Source organism: Canis aureus, chromosome 17 (assembly GCF_053574225.1).
Source record: "Canis aureus isolate CA01 chromosome 17, VMU_Caureus_v.1.0, whole genome shotgun sequence".
NCBI lineage: Eukaryota > Metazoa > Chordata > Mammalia > Carnivora > Canidae > Canis > Canis aureus.
This window is the reverse complement of record NC_135627.1, coordinates 11,118,092-11,144,661: the sequence shown is the minus strand read 5'-3', so window position 1 is coordinate 11,144,661 and position 26,570 is coordinate 11,118,092. Positions and strand designations below refer to the sequence as shown.

The 26,570-nt window shown below is 36.9% G+C and overlaps 1 protein-coding gene and 1 long non-coding RNA gene across 8 annotated transcripts in view; one reads left to right on the top strand and one right to left on the bottom strand.

Moving 5' to 3' along the window:
- PCCA (propionyl-CoA carboxylase subunit alpha) overlaps positions 1-26,570 on the top strand; it is a 461,536-nt gene that overhangs the window by 313,206 nt on the left and 121,760 nt on the right. For 6 of the 7 annotated variants that reach the window (XM_077855069.1, XM_077855072.1, XM_077855071.1 and 3 more), the window contains one exon: positions 7,006-7,111. In XM_077855069.1, the coding sequence (XP_077711195.1) occupies positions 7,006-7,111 (106 nt within the window). Of the gene's footprint in view, positions 1-7,005; positions 7,112-8,962; positions 9,326-26,570 lie in introns of those variants that run through there. The other variant, XM_077855074.1, reaches the window with a different exon arrangement.
- Positions 14,496-26,570, bottom strand: part of LOC144287776 (uncharacterized) — a 64,537-nt gene continuing 52,462 nt past the window's right edge. Inside the window, exons 4-5 of the long non-coding RNA XR_013355531.1 lie at positions 18,297-18,494; positions 14,496-14,880 (exon numbers count right to left, since the gene is read on the bottom strand). This is a non-coding gene — a long non-coding RNA (uncharacterized LOC144287776). The remainder of the gene's footprint in view (positions 14,881-18,296; positions 18,495-26,570) is intronic.

Genomic DNA, 26,570 nt, shown 5'->3' with positions numbered 1-26,570 from the left:
GTGGGACCACAGGAGCTCTCATTCATTGCAAATGGGAATGCAAATAGCATAGCCATTTTGGAAGACAGTTTAGCAGTTTTTGTACAAAACTAAACATCCTTTTACCATATGATCCAGTAGTTGTACTACTTGGTTTCTATCCAAATGAAAATGTTTCTGCACTGAAAGTTGCATATGAATGTTTGTTTATAGCAGCTTTACTCATCATTGCCAAACTTAGAAGTAACCAAGGTGTCTCCTTCAGTAGGTAAATGGATAAGTTAAATGTGGTATATCTAGACAATGGACTTTATAATTCAGCAGTGAAAAGGTATTAACCATTAAGCCACAAAAAGACATGGAGAAACTTTAAATGCATAATGCTAAGTGAGAGAAGCCAATCTGAAAAGGTTTACATTCTAGCTGTACAACATTCTGGAAAAGAATGTTGGGAGACAGTAAAGATCAGTGGTTGCCAGTGATCTGTGGGGGGGGGGAGGGGGGTAGAAGAAGGATTAAAATAGGTAGAGCACAGGGAAGTTTTAGGGTGAAACTGTTATATATGGAATCTTAATGGTAGAGACATATCATACATTTGTTTAAACCTGTATGATATGTATGACATATCATACAAACTGTGGACTTCAGTTAATACTAATGTATCAACATTTGCTCATCTATTTTAACAAATGTACCACAGCAATGCAAAATATTAATAATAGGGACGCTGTATCCAGGGTGAGGTGAATGAGGGTATATAAAGGAACTCTACTTCTCTATTTTTCTGAACATCTAAAACTGCTCTAAAAAAAATTAAGTCCATTAATGAAAACAAACTGCTAAAGTAAGACATTTTTAAGGAAATTTATAAGCCACAGAGGGGGAGAAAATATTCACAACACGTAAATCTGACAGAGGCTTTCTAAAAGATAAAGAACTCCCACAAATCAGTAAAACCAACATCTTAATAAAAAATGGGCAATTTTTTTTTAATACAAGTGACCAATAAACTCTAATACTGAGGTGTCCAACATAATTTGTCATAAGACAAATGCACATTAAATTATAATGAGAGTTTCTCAGTCAGCCACTAGCCTTGCTAGAAGTAGAAACACAATTTGAACTGGTGGCAAGGTTATAGAACAAGCTCCATTGCTGGAGGCAGTATAGATATGTTTTAATATCTTGTGAAAGAAGTTGGCAGTTTTTATAAAATTAAATGTGTTTACCCTCATATTTCCACTCCTAGAGTTTTTACCCACAAGAAATCAAAACATCTGTCTTCAAAAAAGACTCAGACAAAGAATGTTTATAGCAGTTTTGTTCCTAAGAGCCCCAAACTGGAAAGAACCCAAAAGTGCATCAGCCAAAGGATGAACTAACTTCTTTATGCTTGTACAATAGAGTACTACTTGACAATGCAAAATGAATGAACTGTTCAACATGCATGAGCCTCAAAAATATCCCATTGAGCAAAAAGAAGCCACACATTGGAGCACGTGTTTTGGTGTCTGTTTATGTGGAGCTTTAGTCTAATTTATAGTTGAACTACTGGGGGAAGAGGTAGATTTCCTGAAAGGATACTGATGGAACTTATATTTGTGAATTTCACTGTCTATTAATTGTAGGTTAATATATTTAAAAAAATAACAGGTTTTTGAAATAATTGAGGATTTCAGATGTTTGTACCAAATTATGGTAACGATTGATGGTATTGACTCTTACCTGGCATTCTTTACCATACACCAATCTGAGCATGCTATACCTTTTATCTTCTTTAATGAACATATGGATAAAGTGTTCTTACTATCTTGGCCTCACTGATCAGGAAAGAGACACAAGGAGGATAAGTGACTTGGAAGGTCACATGGTTTTTGGGGTCAGTGGTCAGTCCAACCCCAGGGCTTGTAGGGGTGATGGCTAAACTCCATTGCCTTTCTAGACTAGTCATGGCCAGTGTTTCAATAGAGAACGTGAAGCTTTTATTGGTGGCAGAAGAAATAGGGTTTGCATAATATTAAACTCTATAAAATTATAAGTAACATCAGTATTTGTTTCCTGATTCAGGTGTCATATGTATTATTATTGTAATGCTAATGATATCAAACTTGGGTATCTCATAACCCTTTCTAGGCAGTATTTTGTGATACACACTCTTCTACACAGCCTCCTCTATTTGAATGTACACATTTTAAATTGCATATAGGCAGGATTCTGTTCCTCTACTATGACAATTTCTTGCTTTGAAGAGGTTCTCTGAAAAATGCTGCTTTTATCTTTTTTCTACAGTGATGAACTTTAATGTTGGAGTGTTGTAAGTTCTCACATAATAAGGCTTAGATTTTTGTTTGCTTTGGCAGTAGACTTCTGTTTAAAATTCCTTTAATCTGTTCATTCCATGCTTTTTATATTCATTTGATAGCTGATGGCTCTGTGAAGAATTTTATATAAATTTATTGAACTAATAAAACTTGTAAATTCTTCCTCTATCCCAACTTGCTAAAAGTGAGTTTTTCAGCAAATCGCTGAATTTTTGTCATCTTTAGATTTTTTTTTTTCCTGGAGGAAATAAGAAACAATTCATATGTTAGATCTAAAGTTTCATTAAAATTGCTTATGCCCTGTCTCAGGCATTTTAAGTGGGCCATCTGTCTAAACATCTCTCTCTTTTTTTTTTTCTGATCATTTCCTCGACTTATTCATGAACCATGGGAGGGCTCCTTTGTAGTCGCCATGTAGCTGGTTCTGTCTACCCCCACTGAATACATCTATGTGCTTGCATAACATATCTTTTCACCATGCTGGAAATTCTCTGAACTTGGTTCAGATGAATGGCCCACTTTTCTGAAGGCCTTTTTCTTCCTGCGAAGATTTGTATGCAGAAGCTGACCTCTGTGGCTATGGAATGCAGCGTATTATTCTTGATCATTTTACAGACCACCCACTGTGAAAGTTATGATCAAGGATTGCTTAATGATTCTTTGACCACTAACATTGTTTTAACTCAGTATTTCACTCCTAAATAGGTAATGGCACAGTTGAAAACCAGCTTTTCTGAGTGTCTCATAATATGGTTTTGAGATGCTTATTAATCCTTGATAACAAAGATTTCTGTGAGTTATGTTTACATAAAATCTGCCTTAAACACAACACTTAATAGCAATGTATTTGGGTTAGTATTATTTACACTTTTTTGAGTATTCTAGTAAATGGATTAGCAATAGCATTTGTGATAATGAGCTGTTTTTACTATAAAATACAGAAAAATTTAGTTTTATTAAGCATATTCATTCTGGTTGGCTGATGATAATCAGAGTGGACAGGTCTGGGTAAGAGCTATTATTTGACTTGCTTTGTGAGTAGCTGTTTATGTGAATTCCCTTTTCCTGGGTTTTGTTTGTTTTTTGAAGCAGTAACTTAAATGATATCAGCTTTTTAAGTAACTAATAAGCTGCACAGATGAAATTTATGATCAGAGGGCATCCTCTTTCACTAGGATGTAGTTCAGTAAAAAGCTGTTTTCTGTGTACCATTACTGTAGTAAGTTGTGTGAAACTCCAGGATTTTTTTCTCTCCCTTTCCAGAGAGTTAATTATAAAAATCTTTGAGACTATTTTAGATTTAATGAATAAATATAGCTCTTTTCTAAAATTTAAAATATAACTATAAAATGTAACTGGTTTATAATGATAAACATATTTGTGCTAGTGAGATTGATACCAGTGTTTCAAAGTAATTATTGTTACTGTAGTTTCAGTGGTTTTGCAGAAATAGAGCACATGTACTTTCAGGTTGGTGTGTGTTACTATCTTTATTTATAGTTTATTATAGTTTATTTCTACTGCAGAGTTTATGGATCTTTATACTGGGCACATATGCCCAAACCCATCCATTTTATTTTAAAACAAAACTATTTTCAAACTCACATAAAGCCAGAAGGGATTTTAACAAGTTGTATTTGTGAAAGAATTGAATGCATAAAGAGATTGCACAGTGTGACCTTTTTTTTTTTTTTCCATATCTCATGGGCTTACTTCCACAGGAAATCCTCTTAGTAACTCGTCATCTAAAAAGATATTGTTTGGAAAGTACCATCTCAGAGTTGTATGCTCAGAAGAAAGAACAGCTTTTCTTCTGCTTTCCCAGCGCTGCGCTAGCTGTATTTCACATGTGTAGAAATTTTGATTACAAGGGACTGAAAGAGTCCTTGGTACATCGTTAGTAAGAGAATGGTCTAAGATAAAACCTCAGAATTTCAACTCAAAAGAGACTATGCTCTTTGCACAAGGTTCCTCTTGGGGTAGGTTATAACATATATGAAACAGATGTGGATCAAAATAAAACAATGGAAAAATAAATAGTAGTTAGGTTCTGAAGGGTGGCAACTGTATCTCGCCACCATCTGTAGGATTGCTTTCTGTGGGAAAATGCAGTCTGGGTTCCAGCAGGATGTCAGGATTAACTTCCCAGCTCCTCTGGAAACAGAGGCTTGTTGCATAACTAAGAGTGGTCTCCAGGTTTACTGGAAGAGTTACCTTCTCTGGTCTACTGAGTTGTGAAAAGTACTAAGCATATAATAAAGTTTAAGCGGAAGGGAGATGAATGAGGTTGTACTCTGATCAGTACCTATAATTAGAGAACGCTTATGAGAGAGATGATATTCATGAAAAATTTGTGGAGCAGAAGGAATCCAGGGTTTCCTTAAAGGGGTTTCAGTTATGGAGGGGGGGGCGAGGGGCAATGAGTATAGGTCTAGGGTTGGGACTAATCAAAGTAATAAAAGTTACCATTTATGTGCATTATTTAACCTTTGGTATATCACTATGATATATGTCTGGTTTGATACTTAAAGAGACAGAGACCTAACAGTTGGCCCAAAGTCAGAACTAATGAATGGCAGAGCTGTGTTTCTTAGCTATTTCTGTGAGTCACCAGAGTCTGAGTTTCTGATCACTGGGTTTAGTTCTTCTGCAGGTTTTATTTGTGAAGTAACTTAAGGGTTTGGCACTACTGGCTATACAAATCAGAGAATAATCAGAAATAAAACCAGATACAAGAGTGGGGTGTTATTTATAAGAAACTTGAATGGTAGGTAAGTTAGCTAAGATTTCAGTAGCCAAGATTTAAGAAAGCTATGTTGTCAGTAATATTAGCTGCCAGGTTATTTCTGTTATCACAGTATCCCTGAAAAGGTCAGGGGTTAACCCTGTTTGAAGGTAAACAGGGCAAAGTCTAGAGAGGTCATCTGTATAGCCCAAGAACATTCAGCTTGGGGTCCATGCTCCTTTTGGAGTGTACTCTGCCCCTTGGGTGACACGGCCTCCCCTTTGCAGTCATTGGCACATTGCAGGTGCTCCTCAAATTCCTTCCGGCTCCTGCCCACCCCAACCCTTTCTCCTCAACGTGCAGTGGGACCTGGGGATGCAAAAATAAGGCATGATCTTGGTCCTTTAGGAGGTCACAGGCCAGTTGGGGAGATAAACAGATGCCTGTCCCATGGAATGGCATGCCCAATTAGAGGTGGGCTTGGCACACAGGAGCACTGTACCCCGTGCTGCTCTTCCTCTCTCTTCTCCTCCTCTGCCTCCTGTATGCTTCCCTGTTGTTCTTTCCAGCTCTCCTATGTGAAGCTCTGTCCACTGAAACCATCCTCTTTAAATTGCCAAAAGAAAATCCTCCATGTCTCTGCCATGTGCATTAGTATTGGTTTGTTGATGCATTTTTAAACTTTTCTTTAATTTTAACTAAATCCTATAGTATTTAAAACATTTCTTCATCTTCAGAAAATAAACAGTGGGCCAAATACAAATGTTCACCTAAATCATCCATAATCCTCCATTAGACATTGTGTCTATAGATGATTTGATTATAATCATAGTTTTTGTGACTGAATTTTTTTTTAATAGAATACACAGAGAATCCTTTTGAAGTTTGAGGGAGGGGATATTAAAACATAACCTGCACAGAGTTATGACATAAGACAAAATCTGGATACTACCTATCCATAAATAGGTAGTAGTTCATAATAGTAGTTCATAAATATTAGTAGTTCATAATATTACTTTGCAACTATAAAAATTGAAAACACTTAATATTTAAATTAGGTTAATTCAGAAATCATTAAAATTTTGTTACTTTAAAATTTGTGAGAAATACTCATATTCTAAAAATGTTTTTGTCTCTGGCTGTTTGACCCAGTTTTTCTGGATCATGTAATGTGGATCATGGGCAGGAAAAGACCTGTGTGTTAAGACTAGCATCACTGATGTTGTATTCTTATCCAAACAAACAAAAAACCAAAACAAAAGGAAAGGATACAAGAAACTTTTTGGATGTGGTGGATAGGCTTATTACTTTAATTATGGTGATAGAAACACAATTGAATACCTATTTGTATATTAATTATATGCAGTTTTTAAAAAAAGATTTTGTTTATTCATGAGAGACACAGAGAGGCATAGACAGAGGCAGAGGGAGAAGCAGGCTCCTCACAGGGCGCCCGATGTGGGACTTGATCCTGGACTGGGACCACACCCTGAGCCAAAGGCAGATGCCCAACCACTAAGCATCTCAGGCGTCCCGTTTTATATGCAGTTTTTTGATACCAAGTATAACTCAATAAAACCAGAAAAATAAGAGACCAAAATTGTAAATTTTTGAAAATAGTCTGGAACAGTAACCAAATAGTGAAAAGAAATTAATATTGCATAAAGTTGATTTTTGAAAGACTGTCACAATGAAGCAACTCAAATACACAGAATAGGTGATGGTGCTTTGAGTAGATGGAGGAACCACAATTATCCTAGAATGATCTCTGTTGTCCTTGGAATGTCTGTGTGTTTTTTGTTTGTTTTTAATTGCTCTAGTTTAAACCTGAAAGCTTTTTTCAAGGATAGAACCTTTTAAAATAATGTGCTGAAGTACAATCTTTGGCAGTTTTACCCAGCACACTTAATGTCAAAGGAAAATCAGTTTACTAAGAGAATCCTATAAGATTAACTATTTTTTTCTTTTTTTCTACTTCAGAGTGCCTATTATTAAACCACAAGTGGCTAACTGGGAGCTCTCAATAAAATTGCATGATGAAGTTCATACTGTCATAGCGTCAAACAGTGGGCCAACAACGTTCTCTGTGAGTTTTCTTTCTTTCCTTTTTTTTTTCTCTTTTGTCAATCTTGAAATTATCTGTGAATATTTAAAGCAGTTTTTAACCTATTCAGTGACTGTCGTCTTTTGAATCTGTGACAAAGCTATGTGTTTGACTCATCTTCTTTAGGAAGCTGAATGTAAATGGCAATTTTTGTTGTCTCATGTTAATTAGGAAATATATTCTGAGATTCAGCCACATTCTAAACTCACTTCCTGACACCTGATTCATTTTCCTTTTGTTATTGAGAAGTAATACGTTTGTTTTTGTCACAGAGAAGAGCATCTTTAGGTATAATTCCAAACATATGATAGCTGTGGTAGGTAATCATTGTTTTAAACAAGTAATCTGAAGCCTATATAACATTTTCTTGAGACTTCAGGTTGTGTGAGACATTCTTGAGGCTAAATTTACCTTCTGGTGACATTCCTTTTGTTTTGAAGGAACTTAAAACTTGAACTTAAACCCCTTGGATAGTATCCATACTAGAACTGTTTTAGTTTAATTCCGGTCTATACTGAACAATGTTACATTAAGATTTAGTGTTTATACTGTGGTACGAATGATATGTTTTAAGTTCTGTGATTTGAGATTGCCAGAAAAATACCATGGAAGGTTAACTTGCGTCCTTTTTTGCTTTCAGCATGAACCCACAGAAGCTGTTGTGTAGTTAGTACAATGAATATTTTATTAAGCTACATTTCTTTTCTTGTGGCTAAGTTGCAATGAAATGTCATTTTATTGTATGGAAAAATGACTTTTTTAATAAAAAGATTTGAATAGGATATGAAAATCAAAATAATACAACTTCACAGAAATAAAACCTGGTGAGGCTGAGGTATTTAGTGGTAGTTTTGTTTGTATGTTTGTTTTTACATAACCTCTACCCCTGGCTTGGGGCTCAAACTCCAGACCCCTAGGTCAAGAGATTCCTGCTCTACAGACTCCAGCCAAGCAGGTACTCCCTTGTGGCAGTTTCCTGATGATAGAAAATAACACAAGTGTTAAGGAGAATTCATTTATGCACCATATCCTTATTACATCCCTACTGTGTGCTTGGTGAGTGTTACACTGGAGAAACTGACATTTTTATGTAGTAGTCAGTCACAAGTAAATGAGATTAATCCATGAATTAAGTGTAGTCTCCTGGTTGTCTATAAATTTTGTGATTCATTCTATATGCCAAAATTGTTAAAGCATTTGTTCCTAAAAAGTATTTAGTCACCTCTCTCTCTTTTTTCTTTTTTAAAGGTTTTAATTTATTTATTTATGATAGTCACAGAGAGAGAGAGAGAGAGAGAGAGAGAGGCAGAGACATAGGCAGAGGGAGAAGCAGGCTCCATGCACCAGGAGCCCGACGTGGGATTCGATCCCAGGTCTCCAGGATCACGCCCTGGGCCAAAGGCAGGCGCCAAACCGCTGCGCCACCCAGGGATCCCAAGTCACCTCTCTTAAAATGAAAACTATGTTGGAGCTAAGCAATTGTCTTATGATATGTTTTGTGATGGTCTTATGTGATTCATTACTTTCCTCCTTTCTATATGATCATTTTAAAAAGTAGTTTTATAAGTGGAAACTTAAGTGGACATCAGGTTGGGTAGCAAGTTATATGTATTGAAGTAAAGACTATAAACATTATAGTATAGCATTTTCCTCAGGGAAGGTTAACTTTACAAAAATGTAGACTTAGCATAATTTTCAGTTCTGTAGTGAGTCACCACTGAAGTGTTACTGTTCATCTGATACTCCAATATGCTGTTTTTCTAAGCAGTGCCTTTAATAAGAAAACTGCTCAGATTACTTCTTAAAGCTGTTATTTCTTTGTGCTTATTTCAGATTCCATGTTGAAAAACTAGAGACCATCAACTCAAGTGGTGTCTTTGACTTTTTCCTGAAGAATTACTCCTTGTTTTACCTTTTAGCTCATGAGAAAAGTAGGGCTGTTTGAAAAAACACATCAAAGTTATTCTATTAAAAATTTCCCTGGAAAATATCCACCGTGATATATAGTATCATAACCACTGCCCCTATTTATTGGCTTTGCTACTGTCAGACATATCAAACCTAATGAAAAGTAAGTACTCCTGATGGTGTGTACTTTTTTCCTAAGCATATTTGGACTGAGCTTCATCTGGCATTAGTCTTTTTGAAAAGTGTCAAGGTGTAATGTAGAGTAAGTAAAGGCTCGTTGGAATGAAATCTTTAATAGTGTGGAACCTCTGCTTTTAGGTTCTCGGAGGGAAGAACTGTGACTATTGGTTTTCTAGATTGCCCAGTGCCACATCAAGAAAAAATTGTCCTGGGGTGACAGTCTAGGTCATTGGTCCCAGAAATAGTACCAGGAAAATGTTTAGATACAAATGTTCTATACAGGTCTCATTAAAAAAACAAAACATTCATAGTTACAGCTAAATACCTTCTTTATGCTGTCTCATTCTGCCCTCTTTCTCTCCAGAGGTGATAGCTATCCTAAAGATGCTATGTGTCCTCCTTGTACATATTGTTGTTGTTGTTGTTTTTTTTAAAGATCTTATTTATTTATTTATTCATGAGAGACACAGAGACAGAGACACAGGCAGAGGGAGAAGCAAGCTCCATGCAGGGAGCCTGATGTGGGACTCGATCCCGGGTCTCCAGGATCAGGCCCTGGGCTGAAGGCAGACACTAAACTGCTGAGCCACCCAGGGATCCCCTTGTACATATTGTTATACCTATAATATGTGGATATGTACTATAATAATAGTAAAAAAGGAAGTTGTGAAAATATAAGTACTTAATGATACAATTTATATAAAATTTTGAAACACGTAGTGCAAAAACAATACCATTTACAACAGCATAAAAGAGAATAAGATACTTAGGAATAAAATTAACCATGGATGAAAAAGACATATATATGAGTTGCTACAAAATGTTACTGAAAGAAATTAAGGAAGGCACAAATATATGGAAAGTCCTCTTGTGTTCATTGATTGGAATACTTAATGTTGTTATGATGTCAATATTACCCAAAGCAATCTACAGATTCAATACTGTCCCTATAAAAATCCCAACCGAATTTTTGCAGAGAGAGAGAAATCCATCTTAAAATTTATATGAAATCTTAAGAGAGGGACCCCAATAGCCAAAACAATTTTGAAAAAGAAGAACAAAGTTGGAAAGCTCACACTTTTTGATTTTAAAACTTATTACAAAACATAATGGTCAAAATGATGTCGTACTGGCATAAGACAGACACGTAGACCAGTAGAATAATTGCGAGCCCACGAGCCCAGAAATAAACCCTTGAATATATGATCAAATGATTTTTGATAGGAGTACTACGGCAATTCAATGGGGGAGAGCATAGTCTTTTTAATAAATAGTAGTGGAAACATTTTTATCCTCATGCAAAAGAAAAAAGTTGGATTCTTGCCTTACCTTATACAAGAGTAACTCAAAATATATCAAAGACCTAAATGTAAGAGATAGAACTATAAAACTCTTAGAAAAACAAGGGAAAAGGCTTATGACTTTGGATTGATGATAATTTCTTGGACGTGATTTTAGAAACCCAGGCAACAACAACAACAACAACAAAAAATACATTAGATTCCAGTGCATCAATGACCCACAGTCAACAGAATGAAAAGGCAATTCCCAAACTGGGAGAAAATATTTGCATATATCTGAGAAAGAGTTATTTCTCAGAATATATACAGAACTCCAGTAACTCAACAGCAATAAAACCAAACAACCTGATTTTAAAATGGGCAAAGAACTTTAATAGACATTTATCCAAAGAAGATATAGATATAGAGATGGCCAGTAAGCAAAATATGCTCAGCATCACTAATCATTAGGGAAATGCAAATCAAAACCATAATTGGACACCAACTCACAGTTCTTAAGATAGCTATTATAAAAAATGACTAGTAAGTGTTGGTAAGACTGTGGAGAATTTGGAATCCCCATGCAGCCATTGGTCAGAGTGTAAAATGGTGCTGCTGCCATGGAAAACAATTTGGTGTTTTCCTCAAAAATGAAAAGTAGAGGGTAGCCCCAGTGGCGCAATGGTTTAGCGCTGCCTGCAGCCCAGGGTGTGATCCTGGAGACCTGGGATCGAGTCCCTCGTCAGGCTCCCTGCATGGAGCCCGCTTCTCCCTCTGCCTATGTCTCTGCCTCTCTCTCTCTCTCTCTCTCTCTCTCTGTGTCTCTATGAATAAATAAATAAAATCTTTTAAAAAAATGAAAAGTAGAATTCCCATATGACATAGCAGTGGTATTGCTGGGTATTTACCTCCTCCAAAAATCAGAATCAGGGTCTTGAAGAGATATTTGCACACCCATGTTCAGCATAGCTAAGAAGTAGAAGCAACCAAATGTCCATTGATGGATAAATGGATAAACAAATTGTGGTATATACATATCATGGAATATTATTCAGCCTCAAAAAAAGAAGAAATTGTGGCACGTGCTACATGGCTGAACCTTGAGGACGTGTTCAGTAAAATCAGCCAGACACAAAAGGACAGACACTGTCTGATTCCAAATCCTACATTACACAAAGTAGTTAAATCTGTAGACAGAAAACAGGATGGTGTTTGCCAGAGGCTGGGAGGAGTGGGGAACAGGCAGTTACTGTGTAAAGGATGTAGAGTTTCAGATCTGTAAGGTGAAAAGTGATGGAGAGGGCCAGTGGTGATTGATGCACGGCATGGTGTATTATGTATGTATTTTTTTAAAAGATTTTATTTATTTATTTGAGAGAGCACACACAAGCAGGAGGGACAGAGAGAGAGGGAAAAGCAGACTCTCTGCTGAGCAGGGAGCCTGATGTGGGGCTCGATCCCAGGACCCTGAGATCATGACCTGAGCCGAAGGCAAACGCTTAACTGACTGAGCCACCCAGGTGCCCCAAGGTGTATGTATTTAATACCACTAAACTGTATACTTTAAAATCATTAAGATAGTAAATTTTCTCTTCTGTAAAAATTTTAAAAATACGCAAACCAGCATAGATTAGTATTTTTGATTAAAAAATGTAAAAGCAAGAAGGATGAAATTTTGGGGAAACAAAGGGAAAAGTGGTTGAGGGAAAAGTGAAGTGAAGAGGTAATAGTAGATGGGGTAAAATTTTGTTTTAGGTCTTATATATTTATATATTATAAATTTATATCTTATATATTTATTCTAAATATAAAGGTCAGAATGAATAGCAGAATTAAGTATAAAATCTGCTCAATACAAAGTTCAAATATTATCTTGCATATTAAGATGATAAACTTAAAAATAAAAACTAAGTTTCACTTATGTTTAACTCATGATTCTCTTCTGGATTCTGAAGATATTTTCCATTCTCTTTTACTCTGTGTAATGTGGAACTGGTCAAAATAGTTCATGATAAAAAAAAAGATTAATACATTTGTTATCTTAAAGATGATGGCCTACTTCCTCCTCCTCCTATCTATCTATCTATCTATCTATCTATCTATCTATCTATCTATCTATCTATCTATTTACTTATTTATGAGAGACCCAGAGAGAGAGGTAGAGAAATAGGCAGAAGGAGAAGCAGGCTCCCTGTGGGGGAGCCTGATGTAGCACTCGATCCCACAGTTCTGGGATCACGCCCTGAGCCAAAGGCAGTTGCTCAACCATTGAGCCAACCAGGTGCCCCGATGGCTTATTTTCATATTGAAAACAATTCACTTGGAAGAAAAATTTTGATGCGAAGAAAATTAGCTCAGGAATTCAGACTTCTTAAATCATGGGATGCACTTAACTTTCTTTTTGCATGATATTTATGTTAACTACTAATAAGCAGAAATAATAGAGAACAGTTATATGACCGTTGATATTAATTTAGATTTTTTTTTAAATGTCAAAAATTTTATGACCACTTGGAAGAGCAGGAGAGTCATATATTTAACCCCCTGAATATGGGTCACTGTATCACTGAAATCAGTCTTCTTTCTTCAGGCGCTGAAATGTCTGCTTATGCTTCTAAGAGCCAGGAGGGGTTCTGTTGGTTTTTTGCTTGTTTGTTTTTTTGTCTCTTTTGTTCAGTGCCTAAATATTTGTGAAACGACCCACTGACTGGCTATCTAACCCTCTAGGTAGTCGGCCCCCAAAGGCAGAGCCCACACCCATTTTTGTATCTTAGCTCCTGGGCAGGGAAGGGGGCTTCATGGAAGTCCCCAGAAGGGAGCTGCAGGGTACTCACTGCCAGGAAGCCAAGCTTGCCTCCACACCGGATCTTGTGCCCCATGGCGGCAGTCAGATGGATCTCAACCAACGTGCTCGGTGGGAGAGCGAGAAAGCACAAGTGGGGGAGTGGGGCAGAGGGAGAAGCAGACTCCCCATTGAGCAGGGAGCCTAACATGGGACTCCATCCCAGGTCAGTGGTATCATTATCTGAGCCAAAGGCATACGCTTAACTAGGTGAGCCACCCATGGGCTCTCCCCTACCTCATTGCTCATCAGGGAAATGCAAATCCAAACCACACTGAGAGAGCACCTCATACCACTAGGATAACTATAATAAAATAGATAATATGTGTTTTGGAAGATGCATAGAAATTGGAGCCCTCACACGCTCTTCGTGGAAATATAAAATGGTACAGCTTGGCATTTCCTGAAAAGCTTAAACATCTGGGTTATCCAGAGCCTTCTTGGTTTTTTATTTTGTTTTGTTTTTTGAGAGTGAGAGAGAGCAGAGGGAGGGGGTGGGAAGGGGGGAGAGACAGAATCTTAAGCAGACTCTACACCCAGCACAGAGTCTGTGGGGATTAGGGGGGCTCAATCTCACGACTGTGAGAATATGACTTGAGACAAAAGAGTTGGATGCTTAACAGATTAAATATTTAAACAAGTCTCTTTAGACTGAATTATATCCTTGTTACTATGGTAGATATGTTTTACCTTCCAAATAATATTTCAAATAATAAATTTTTCCAAATAGTAGTTGCTGAGCTTTCAGCAACTCAAAGGTGAATTAAATAGCAATATGTATCCCTTATCCTTTCTACAAATTAATTTGATAACATTCATTCAAAGACCTTTAAAAATATTCATATTCTTTGGTGTACTGACTCTACTTCTAGAAATCATCCCAAGGAAACAATAAAAAATTGCTAATATGAACATGATATTATGTTGAAAAAGATGAATTAAAGACAGCTTGCCCTGGAGATATCCATGTGAAAATCTCTACTTACGATGGTAAAGGGAGACGTGGAAGTAATTAAAATGCAGTGGTAAATGCTGTAATAGAGGTGCCTTCATCCAATTAAGTTTGTGAGAAAGATACAAGAAAGAGCACTCAGCTGGCTGGGGGAAAGGAAGGATCTAGGCAAAGAAGTTCTACTTGACAGAGATGACTAATGAGTAGTAGCTTAGAACGTGATTTATTTATGTCACAACTTGCTTTGGAACTCATGCTATACATAGACAAGGAAAAGCACAGGCATGTGGTAGCAAGCTGAGTTCACTGAAAAATAAGAGACATCCTCTGTAGATAACTTCAATTTCTTATGGAAGTATGTGCTTCCTTAATATTTTAATTATTTGTTTTCCACAAATAGAGTGAGGAAAGGGTTTTGCGGTCTTGTTCTAGTTGCATTGTTGTTTTTAATGCTGTTTTAGCCTTTTTAAAGGTATTTTCCTGAAGCAGCTGTCTCTAGTATTGAAGTATTGAAGACAGATCCTGTCCCAGGCACTGTATATACTTGTTTTTGTTTTGGTTGATGTAAAATTGTCTCATTTTTAGATGCCTGTGGTAGAGGGAGGGAAATGTTTTGTAGTATTCATATCATTGAAATTACCATCCTATAGTTTTCTTCCCAAACAGAGAAAATGGTGATGAACATAAGAATAAAAAATAATAATTACATATGGATGCATAAGAAATAATTACACATTGAGAGTTTCTTACTGTAATATAGCTAACCCTTTTCCATTTGTTCTACTGCCATGTATTTTGCTCTAAACTTCATGGCTAAGAAAATATTCCACCAGTTATTTATTTTTTTTAAAGATTTTATTATTAAGTACTGTCTACACCCAACATGGGGCTCAAACTCAAAACTCCAAGTTCAAGAGTCACACACTCTGAGGACTGAGCCAGCCAGGTGCCCTCAGTCAGGGCTTAGAGAGCACTGTGAAAATGTGGTTTTAAGTAGAGCTAGTAAAGTATTTTTATGTAATATTATCATAAAGATGAAGGATTAAATGAAGTTAGCATTTGTCAATAAATTTGTGCACAGAATATTTTCTTTTTTTTCTTCTTTGTTTTCAATAAGAATTTAGACTTATTTCACATCACAGTCTCTGTTCCTTTTATCCTATTGTAATGCCAAATCATGTAGTTTCATGGAATTTTTGTAGAGACGTGGTAAGATCATGGTTCTTTTAAAGAAATAATTTTCAAATAACCCTTCCTAGAATAAAATACAATATTATTCTATCTGTCTCTTGCCTCTGTAGTCAATTTTTAGAGTAGACTCTTCTTTTTGAATGTGAGAAAGACATCAGCAAACAAGGTTGGTTCACTTTTACATATATGCCTACTGTAGGCCCTTTCTTACAAAATTATCTATGGCTTAAGTGCACAATAGGCAGACAGAAAACAGAACATTTTGGAAGTAGCATTTTAAGATGAATACCATAGTACTCTTAGGTGGTCTAATAAAGCACTTTAATCCTATTTAGAAAATTGACATATGTGTACATGATAAATGACAGAAAACTGAGGTAAGCTTTTGATATTATGCAATATTTTATATTTAAAACTTAAAAATTGGGCACCTAGATGGCTCAGTCATTTCAGCAGCTGCCTTCAGCTCAGGTCATGACCTCAGGGTCCTGGGATTGAGCCCTGTGTGGGGCTCCCTGCTCAGTGGGGAGCCTGTTTCTCCCTCTACCCCTCTCCCCTGCTCATTCCCTCATAAATAAATAAATAAATAAATAAAGTCTTTAAGAAAAACCTTAAAATCTTTTTCTTTTAATAGCAACTCAATGTTATGATCATATAAACTCCTTTTTTTCCTATTAGGTAGTTTTTTCACTTAGACTTTCCTCCCACCCAGTTTTAAAATGTATGCTAGACAAAGTGACGAAAATATTATCCTATTTGAGGAACATATTTTCTTTTTTTTTTTTTTTTTTTTTTTTCGGCACTAAGTCAAGTTCTTTACTTCCCAGAAGTGATGGCTAAGGAGGGGTGGGGGGGTGGGGGTGGGAGGAAGACAGAAAGAGCCAGAGAGAGCAAGGAGGTGGGAGAAGAGGGGACAGTGAGGAACATATTTTCTGTTAATGAATTTTTTTCCAGAAAACATAATATTGTGTAAACATGAAGTTCTTTCACCGTGGCCAAAGTATTTGTTTTTTTCATAAACATTTTTCCATTTGTGAAAAAGTTGCTAGCAAAATAAATTTATGCTTAAAAAATATTAACTATTTCTGCAAAAAATATAAAACTATCTTAAGTGAAGCCAATAGAGAAACTAACAGACCTGAGGAGAAATTTGCCACTCATTTTAATGACAAAAGGGAAATGTTCTTGATATATAAAGAACTCTTACAGCTCAATATATAAAAGACCAACCTTCTAGGTGAAAAATGCTCAGATGGTTTATAGCAAAGGAAATATAAACGACTCCTACACATATGAGAAATGTGCTAACAATACACAGAGAAATTCAAGTTAAAATTATCACATAACCTTTTCCCACTTGCATTTTGGCAAAGATAAAAAGTTTGATAATTCTCTCATTATTTAAGGTATAGAGAAATAGCCCCATGTATGTTTACTGGTGGGTGTACAAATTGATACAACCTCTAGGGAGAGGGATCCCTGGGTGGTGCAGCGGTTTGGCGCCTGCCTTTGGCCCAGGGCGCGATCCTGGAGACCCGGGATCGAATCCCACATCAGGCTCCCGGTGCATGGAGCCTGCTTCTCCCCCTGCCTGTGTCTCTGCCTCTCTCTCTCTCACTGTGTGCCTATCATAAATAAAAAATTAAAAAAATATATTTTTTTAAAATAAAAAAAATAAAACCTCTAGGGAGAGCAATTTGACAAAATGAATTTATACTACAGGATATATTCACATGTATAGGAGATGTACAGGTATGTTTGTGGCAGTATTGTTCATAATAGCAGAGGCCTGGGGAGAACTGAAATATCCATCAAAATGGGATAATTAAATAAGCCCTATCATTGAACTACTGAATAGCCATTTAAAAGGATCTGAACTGGGCAGCTCCAGTGGCTCAGCGGTTTAGTGCTGCCTGCAGCCCAGGGTGTGATCCTGGAGACCCGAGGTCGAGTCCCACATCAGGCTCCCTGCATGGAGCCTGCTTCTCCCTCTGCCTGTGTCTCTGCTTCTCTCTCTCCTCTCTGTGTATTCTCATGAATAAATAAATAAAATCTTAAAAAAATAAAAACTAAAAGGATCTGAACTTTCTCTACATGCTGATATATTAAGTGACAAAAGTATTTTCATTGTGTTAAAAGAACATTAAGCATTTGCTGTGTGTATAGAATATCTTTGGAAGGTGCCACAAGAAATTGATAACCATGGTTGCCTTTGCACTGAGGAGCTGGATAGCTGATCCCATGACAGAAGTGAGGATACATACCTTGTACTAGATGTCTCTTTAATACTTTTTGGATTTTAAATCTATTTTGTGTTACCTGTGTCCCTACCCCCACTTCTCCCAAAAAAGATACTTCAAAATTATGCAGTGGAAAGGTCAGGAAGATGTGAGACTATTGAAATAATGAAATTTTAATAACCTGTCAAGAAACTATTGTAATGCCTGTGGCATCCAGGGAAGTAGTCATATGAGCAGCTGGCTCATTGAATAAAGAGCTCTTTACACATAAGTACACAAGGTACAATTACTGAAACTCCTGCTAGCACTCGGAATTTGAAGGTAATTGCTGGAGATCACTTAGTAGGCTATGTTAAGAGGTTGACCTAATGTGAATTAAGAGACTGGAAAAAGCAAAGGAAGGATGGTAACATGGGTCAGAGGAAGGAAACTGAATCAGATAGATTTGGACAGCCCCTCCAACAGCTTCCTATTTTTTTCCTTCTTTAGGTGTGTAAACTATGCAAAGAGGTTACTATATAGAAGAGCTAGAAAAATGTATATCTTGCTAACAGCAAAAGTAGTAAGAACTCACTGCACAAAGTTTGCTCAGGGTCCCAGAATTCATAGTAATTTCATTGGTCCTAAAATATCAGTGGTAGAATGAAATTATTCTCTGCTGCTCTTGGTTTAGGGAAGAAGGCTCCAAAGTAACTTGCTCTTCAACATGACTTCTTTACCGCAAGTTAAAGAATATCCTTTCAAAGCCAGCTCCTCCAAATCAGCTTGACATCTGTTAGGAGGGGGTCAGATAAATGGGGTTGTAGACAAATCAAGTCTGAAGAGTAACCTTGCACAGCTTGACCTATTTACTTTTCAAATGCACCCTTGTTCAGTGGATATGGTACTGTACTTCTAAACCATAAGACTGAATTTTCATAAAAAGGTGAGGCTCCTGCCCATGTAATCTGGAAAATTGCTTGTCTAATTGGCTGCACAGTTGCACCTGTACCCTCTTGAATGACTGTCATGTTGTGCTCAAGAGTCAAGGAACTTGTTATGCGACTAAATGAAGAAAAAAATTAGTTATGAAATCCAGTTTCTTTGGAAATGGAAAACACTGAATGGTATTGGTTGTTACCATATTAGAGTCGGCAAATACTATAATTAAGGCTTTAAGTGATTTTTTATTATTAGCCACTGGTTTCAGCCACTTTCTGAAGCATTTTATTAGAATAAAACTTTGTTTTATTTCAGACACCCAGGCATTCAGGTTGAGTCAGTTCAGCTTTATAAGCCCTTGTAAATAATTCACTGTAGTCTAGTAGTTTGTTAAGGGAACTGCTAAAATTTTTTCCACAGCAACTTACTAAAAGTTATTTTATTCATTTTATTATATTACTGGCCCCTCAAACTTATTTATAAATGAACAGTGAAGCAAACCATTAAACATGCCTTTGCTGAGTGACTCAACCATTAGATGAATTCTGATCTATTTTAAGTCATTATACATTTATCATTTCAGTTGTAATATAGCTTAATAGCTTTTATCCAGTATCTCCTACAACATAGATCCTGCCTGGAGAACCAACAGTAATCAAGAGAAATGGTGTTTCACTCCTCATAGAACTTGCCATCTGTTGAGCATGGCAAGGACAAAGGCTGTGTCTGTCAAGTAGAACAGGTGAGATAGGAATTTGAATTTTGGGCATGTTGTTGAGTGCTTGAGATAGACAAGTGGAGATGTTTACTAAGCCTCTGTATTAAGATTGTGTGTTTTAAGAAAGTATCTTAAGAAGGTGGAAAGGTCAGTGATGCCAATGAATATTAAGAAGTCACAAAAAAAGAAGAAAACCGAAGTGCGCCTCTTGGATTTAGCAGAAATAATTGATCGGGGAGACAGCAGTACCAGAGCAGGGCTTGGCAGGAAGAGGGCTAGGAAGTTAACAGTGAGCAAAGCGGACACGCACAGTTCCCAGAGGGCCTTTTAAACCATGAGTTTTTACTCTGATGTTCATTATCTCACCAGCTCTTGTTGGAGCATTTTATAAAGTATATTGTAGAGAAGACTCTTGATCAATCAAGATTTTTGAAAGTGTATATGTTCAAATTGATGTCTTATGAATTAATAGACTATGTACTTTGATCACCATTAGGAATGAATAAATTTGTCATACTTTTAGTAAATCATATTTTGTATCAATTTCTTTTACTCTCTAATTCTGGTATGAGAAGACCAGAATTCTGGTTATCCTTTTGTTTTGTCTTCATTCTTGTTTTTACGCAAGGAAGCAGGAACAATGCTTAGGCCCCTTAAGTGAACTGTATGGTTTCTGGCTATCAGATCACAGTGGTTATTTTCTTTGTTGCACTTATCATAAACTTTAATTCTTTGCCCCCTTGTGTAATTTCAGTCTCTTTACACTAAAGTATAAGCTTTATAAGGATGAGGGCCATGCCTTGTTTACCATTTGTACTTCTCAGGAAATTTTCAGTGGGGTGGGAGGGATGGGAGGAGGGAAGGAAGGAAAAGGGGGTAGAGAGTTGAAAAATCACTTCCTGATGGCAGGCCAAGGCTTCAGCTGATAAATTAGAATGTTAATCTATTACTTGCAGGGTGATCTGCATTGCCAGTTGCCTTTTGTTTGCTCTCCAACAAATTAGTTACAAAACAGGATATCAAATTCAGCCATTGTGTTTGCTGCTATAATTTGTTATGATTAAAGAAAACAATAATTTTGTTTGTTATAAATCCAGCACCTAGGAAATGTAATTCCAGATATAAAATTTAAGCTTTCTTCCTTCATTTCAAAACTGAAAGTCATTCAGACTAGATTCATGTGTGTAGGTAGGAGTGTGATTAAAAGTACCCAATCACTGTAAGTATCATTAAAGGGGAGATGATTCTTTTTATTCATTAATGGAATGTTCTGAGGTTTAAAACTTAAGAGATTTTTATTTGTCATCAGATAATATTGTTCCAGTTACTAGATCAAATGAAATGGATTTTGGCCTTTCTTGTGATAACCTGGCAAGCATGTAGTCTTTTGTTGGTCTGCAAAAAGCACCTCAGAAATGGGATGGGCCTAGAATAATTTTTTTTTAAACAAAAATAATTTAAAAATAACACAGGTGCCAAAACTGTGGTAGAAGGTAGTCACTAGTGTAGCTTATGTGCGCATCACCCCTCACGCCTCCCCTCCAAGAGGGAAGGCCAGGTTACCATGGTCTAGGAGTTAAGTCTTAAACAGCAACCTAAACTGAGACCAAGCTGAGCTGGCCTTTACAAGGAAGTCTAAGGGAAGGTTAGGGTATCAGGTCTTGGTAGGGAAAAAACAAAAAAACCACCCTAGGGCACCTGGGTGGCACAGTCAGTTCAGTAGTGGACTCCTGGTCTTGGCTCAGGTCATGATCTCAGAGTGGTAAGATTGAGCCCCCCTTGCTAAGGACTCCCCACTCAGCACAGAGTCTGCTTAAGACTCTCTCTGCCTCTCCCTCTGCCCCTCTTCACCACATGTGTTCTCTCTCTCTCTCTCAAATAAATAAATCTTTTAAAAAAGTACTTGAATCCCCCCTGCCGTCCCAGTTCAGCTGTGACATCATTTGGTGAGGGTCATCTTGATTCCCACTAAGGTTGGCCTGGGCTTACCTGGTTTGACCAGGCTCACCTGGGTTTTGGTCTAGCCTGCAGGGCAAGCTCAGGGTTTTCATAAAATGGGGCAGGAGAATGGGAGGGCAAGTCATACCGTGTAAACACATGTATAGTCTAATCTCCACCATGCAGTAAATTTATCTGCCCAGAGCAAGATACATGGTGAAGCTCAGCATCATTGTTGAGAAGTGTATGCCTGCCACAGTGGGACAGACAGGAGAATGAGCTGAGTGAGAAGTCAGCCCACCTTCATGAGCTGGCTTGTCAAGAATATGGTGTCCCTGCACTCTGGAACTCGAAGAACATAGTGAAGAAATTTGGGTATGGGGCACCTGGGTGGCTCAGTGGTTGACTGCCTTTGACTCAGAGTGTGATCCCAGAGGCCCGGTTCGTGTCCCACATCAGGCTCCCTGCAGGGAGGCTGCTTCTCCCTCTACCTGTGTCTCTGCCTCTCTCTCTGTGTCTCTCCTGAAGAAATAAAATCTTAAAAAAAAAAAAAAAAAGAAATTTGGGTTTGAATTTTTAAAAAGAAAATCCGTTATGTTTTCCTTTTCTTTTTTAAAGATTTTACTTATTTATTCATGAGAGACACAGAGAGACAGAGACACAGGCAGAGGGAGAAGCAGCCTCCCTGCAGGGAGCCTCAGGTGGGATTCAGTCCCGGGGATCATGACCCAAGCCAAAGGCACACACTCAACCAATGAGCCATCCAGGCATCCCCCATTTTATTTTTCTTGTTTATTATACTCAGGTATATAGTAAATAGGCAGAAAAATCTTTTTAAAAAATTTTATCAGCAACAAAAGTGAATTTTTGTTTTCTATACTAAATTTTAACTGCCAAGATTCAATCTGCCCTTTAGGCTAAGAATGATGGGTTGTTTTCTAAAAGATCATTTTCTAAAGGACCATTTTAATGTTACTGACACTTGTTACAGATTCAGATAAATCTTAATATACCATTAGGTGGCTCTTGTTTGCTTTTGTTGTCTTATATTGGACTTTGCTGGAAACCAAAAAAGAAAAATACACATTACTGATGCAACATCACTCAGAATATAGCTTTATGTATCTGTTAGGATCAGCTGGACTATCATCCTACATTAACAACCACCCTAAAATTATGGAACTTGGACTTGTTTTTTATGCATATCAGATGTCCATTCTGTGTCTGCTGGGAGTGCATCCTCACTGTGAGACTCAAGATGCCATGTTGTTAGTTGCTCCAACAAAGGAAAAAAAGGAGCATGGGAATCATGGACTAGTTCTTGTAATTTCAGCCTACATCCTTTTGCTCATTCTATTGGCAAAAGCAAATCATGTGACTCTACCCTCGGCTTTAGTTGATGGGAGGTATGGTCCTACTGTATGCCCACATGAAGGAGAACGGACTTGACACTACTTCACAAGATACCAGTTGGGAGGAAAAACATTTAGTTTTGTTGAAAAGAAAGTTGCTTACTATACCATAGTGTGCTTTTGAAGAAATAAAACATTTTTATGAGTAGGTTAGATGCAGGAAAAATATCCATTGCATATTTTGATTGACAGTTTTGAAAATCTTAGAAAAGTATATATATCTTTGACTTTTATATTTCATTATATTTTCAGTGAAGTCATTAGCAAAGGTCATTGCAACATAAGAGGTTAACTTTTGATAAGTGTTGTATTCTGACTTTACCAATGTGGAGGACATTTTTACAGAATGTTATATAATCATTTTTAGGACAAATCAAAAAATGAAATATATTTAGATTTATAAAATTGCTAAGAAAATGTTTAGGATACAAAGAGTTTGATTAATATATTCTGATAATACTTCAAATTTCCTCAGGGTCTCAGGAAAAGCAAAATAATATGAAGTTTTTTTTTTTTTAAGCAACAAAAGTAATTTGTTTATTTATTTAGAAAAGATTTTATTTATTCATGAGAGAGGCAGAGACATAGGCAGAGGGAGTAACAGGCTCCCTGCTGGGAGCCTGATGTGGGACTCTATCCTGGGACTCCAAGATTATGCCCTGGGCCAAAGGTGGGCCCTCAACCACTGAGCCACCCAGGTGTCCCACAACAAAAGCAATTTATTTATTTTTATTTTAAAAAAAAAGCAATTTAGAAGACATTTGCCATTCACCAGGAAGAACATGGTTCTTCTTAATTTCTTTCTTTTCTTTTCTTTCTTTCTTTTCTTTTCTTTTCTTTTCTTTTCTTTTCTTTTCTTTTCTTTTCTTTTCTTTCTTTTCTTTTCTTTCTTGTAAAGATTTTATTTATTCATGAGAGAAAGCAGCAGGTAGAGAAGCAGGCTCAATGCGGGACTTGATTCCAGGACCTTGGGATCACAACCTCAGCCAAAGGCAGATGCTCAACCACTGGGCCATCCAGGTATCCCTGATTTCAGTTTCTTACAAAGCAAATTTAGGGAACATTCAAGCTGATTAGTTTCAACTTTGTGATTAGAAAAGAATAAGCATTAAAACAAGCTCAAATTAATATTTGGACATCGATAAAAATCAATAGCTTGAATGATACCAAGAGATTAATCGACTGTGGAAGCTGCAGAGCCCAGGATATGGCTTCATGTGAGAAAGAAGAAATCATGTCAAGTGTCATGTTACTATAACAGGAGGGCAGCTGGCCCACTCAGATATGTCACCTGCCTACCTAAATTCTGTAGCCTACTGAGTGATATTCCCAACTTCTAACAACTCTTATAACCACATTTGTTTACTAATTTTGCGTACCTCATTAATTTAGTTATAAATGATTAATAACATTGAATACATTTAAAGCTGTGCAATGAGCATGTTAGTACATTGTATCATGCTTTATTGTTTGGAATTTAGTAAGTCATTTTAAATTTGATTTTCATTCAGCTATTCTAAATTTTATACCTAATATTTTCCAGCACTATAAGTGGTACCCATATGAATTAAATTTATACTTTCTCCTGTAACTGACATTTTTTCCAAGTTTTTATTTAAATTCCAGTTAATACTACACACCCAGTGTAATATTAGTTTCAGGTGTACTTAAATATACTTGACAAGTGGGCTCCTTAAGCCCCATCATTAGCCCATCCCCTCGCCCACTTCCCCTCTGGTAAGCCTCAGTAAGAGTTTGTGTAACTGATGTTTTTTAATACTAGGATCAGTGCTGTTTGTGGGTGATAACTATTACTGAATGCAAATTCTTAAGTATACAATTCCAGGCAGTATTTTAAATTGGATAATAATGTCAGTATTTAGATACTATTTAAAAAATTTTTTTTTCTTTAATAGTTTTTTCTTTCAGTAATAATAGCAGTATGTATTTGTTTCCAGAAATTTATTCTCTGCTATGTAATGTCCTTTGACTTGAAGTCTTACAGTTAAACTGTCATGGTATGCCCCAAATTTTCTTGGGGCAAAGAAGGTAGTACAGAAGTGGGGCATTAGCATATTTCTGTTATGTAAACAGCTATAAGTAGGATTCTCAACAATCCATTTAGTGTTTGCATAGGTTCGTATTTGAAGGAAAAAAATCACAGAATTTTAGTGGTTATAAGAATTTCTTGGCTTTTCTGAAATGTTATTATGTTAGAGTCTTAAAGATCCTATCTCCAACTGAGATTTCAGATATTAAAAAATAAAGTAACTGCATAATATTTCATAAAACTTCTTATTGTTTTTCCAGAAACCAGCTTACATGGTCTTTATTGTGATTATTCTTAAAGTTCAGAGACTTGTAATAAACTAGCATGCTTATTCTTAGTGTCTGTGGACTGAGATGCAGTAAATCAAAGCATGGCATTAGCTGATTTCCCTCAGACTGGTGTGGAGGGCCACACTGTTCTGCGGGCTAGCTTTGCTCTGTTCGGCTCACTGTACAATGACTGCCTTTCCCCTTATTCCTGTGGACAGAAGTATTCTTTTCGCTCTGCTTATCTTCACTGCCTAACTTCAAATAATTCTGGATTGGGATGCTGGGGTGGTTCAGCAGTTGAGCATTTGCCTTTGGCTTAGGGCATGATCATGGGGTCCTGGGATTGAGTCACAGGTCAGGCTCCCCACAGGGAGCCTGCTTCTCCCTCTGCCGTGTCTCTGCCTCTCTCTCTCTCTCTCTCTCTCTCTCTCTGTCTCTCATAAATGCATACATACAGGGCAGCCTGGGTGGCTCAGCGGTTTAGCACCGCCTTCAGCCCAGGGCATGATCTTGGAGACCCGGGATCAAGTCCTATGTCAGGCTCCCTGCTTAGGGCCTGTTTCTCCCTCTGCTTGTGTCTCTACCTCTCTCTCTCTGTGTCTCTCATGAATAAATAAATAAAATCTTAAAAAAAAAAAACATACATACATACATACTTATAAATAAAAATTCTGGGTTGAGCATGGAATTTATTTGTTTTAATTACTTTTTGAGATATAATTGACATTACTTTCTGGTATATAACAATGATTCCATTTTTGTATATACTAATGTGAAGTGATCACAATAGTAAGTCTAGTTAACATCTATCATCATATGTAATTACAATTTTTTTCTTGTGCAACTTGAAATGTGGTACAGTATTAACTGTAGTCACTATGCTGTACATTGCATCCCCATAGCTTATTTATTTTACAACTGCAAGTTATTACCTTTTGACCCCCTCTCCCATTTCACCTAACTCTGGCAAGCATCCATCCATTTTTTGTATCTATGAGTTTGTGTATGTGGTATTTTGTCTTGTTTCACTTTGTTAAGTTCCACATATAAGTGAGATCTGATAGTATTTGCCTTTCTCTGATTTATTTCATTTAGCATAATGGTCAATGCATCAATGCATTTATTTCATTTAGCATAATGCATCAAGGTCATAATGCATGCCATCATGTCATGGCAAATAGCAGGATTTACCTCTTTTTATGGCTGAATAATATTCCTCTCTGCATGTGTGTGCATGCTTCACACTTTCTTTATCCGCTCACCCATTGGTGAACACTTAGGTTGTTTCCATATCTTGGTTATTGTGAATGATGCTATAATGAACATGGAAGTACAGGTTTTTTGAGTTAGTGTTTTCATTTTCTTCAGATAAATACCTAGAAGTGGAGTTGCTGGATCATGTGGTAGTTCTATTTTTTTTTTTAATTTTTATTTATTTATGATAGTCACACACAAAGAGAGAGAGAGAGAGGCAGAGACACAGGCAGAGGGAGAAGCAGGCTCCATGCACCGGGAGCCCGACATGGGACTCGATCCCGGG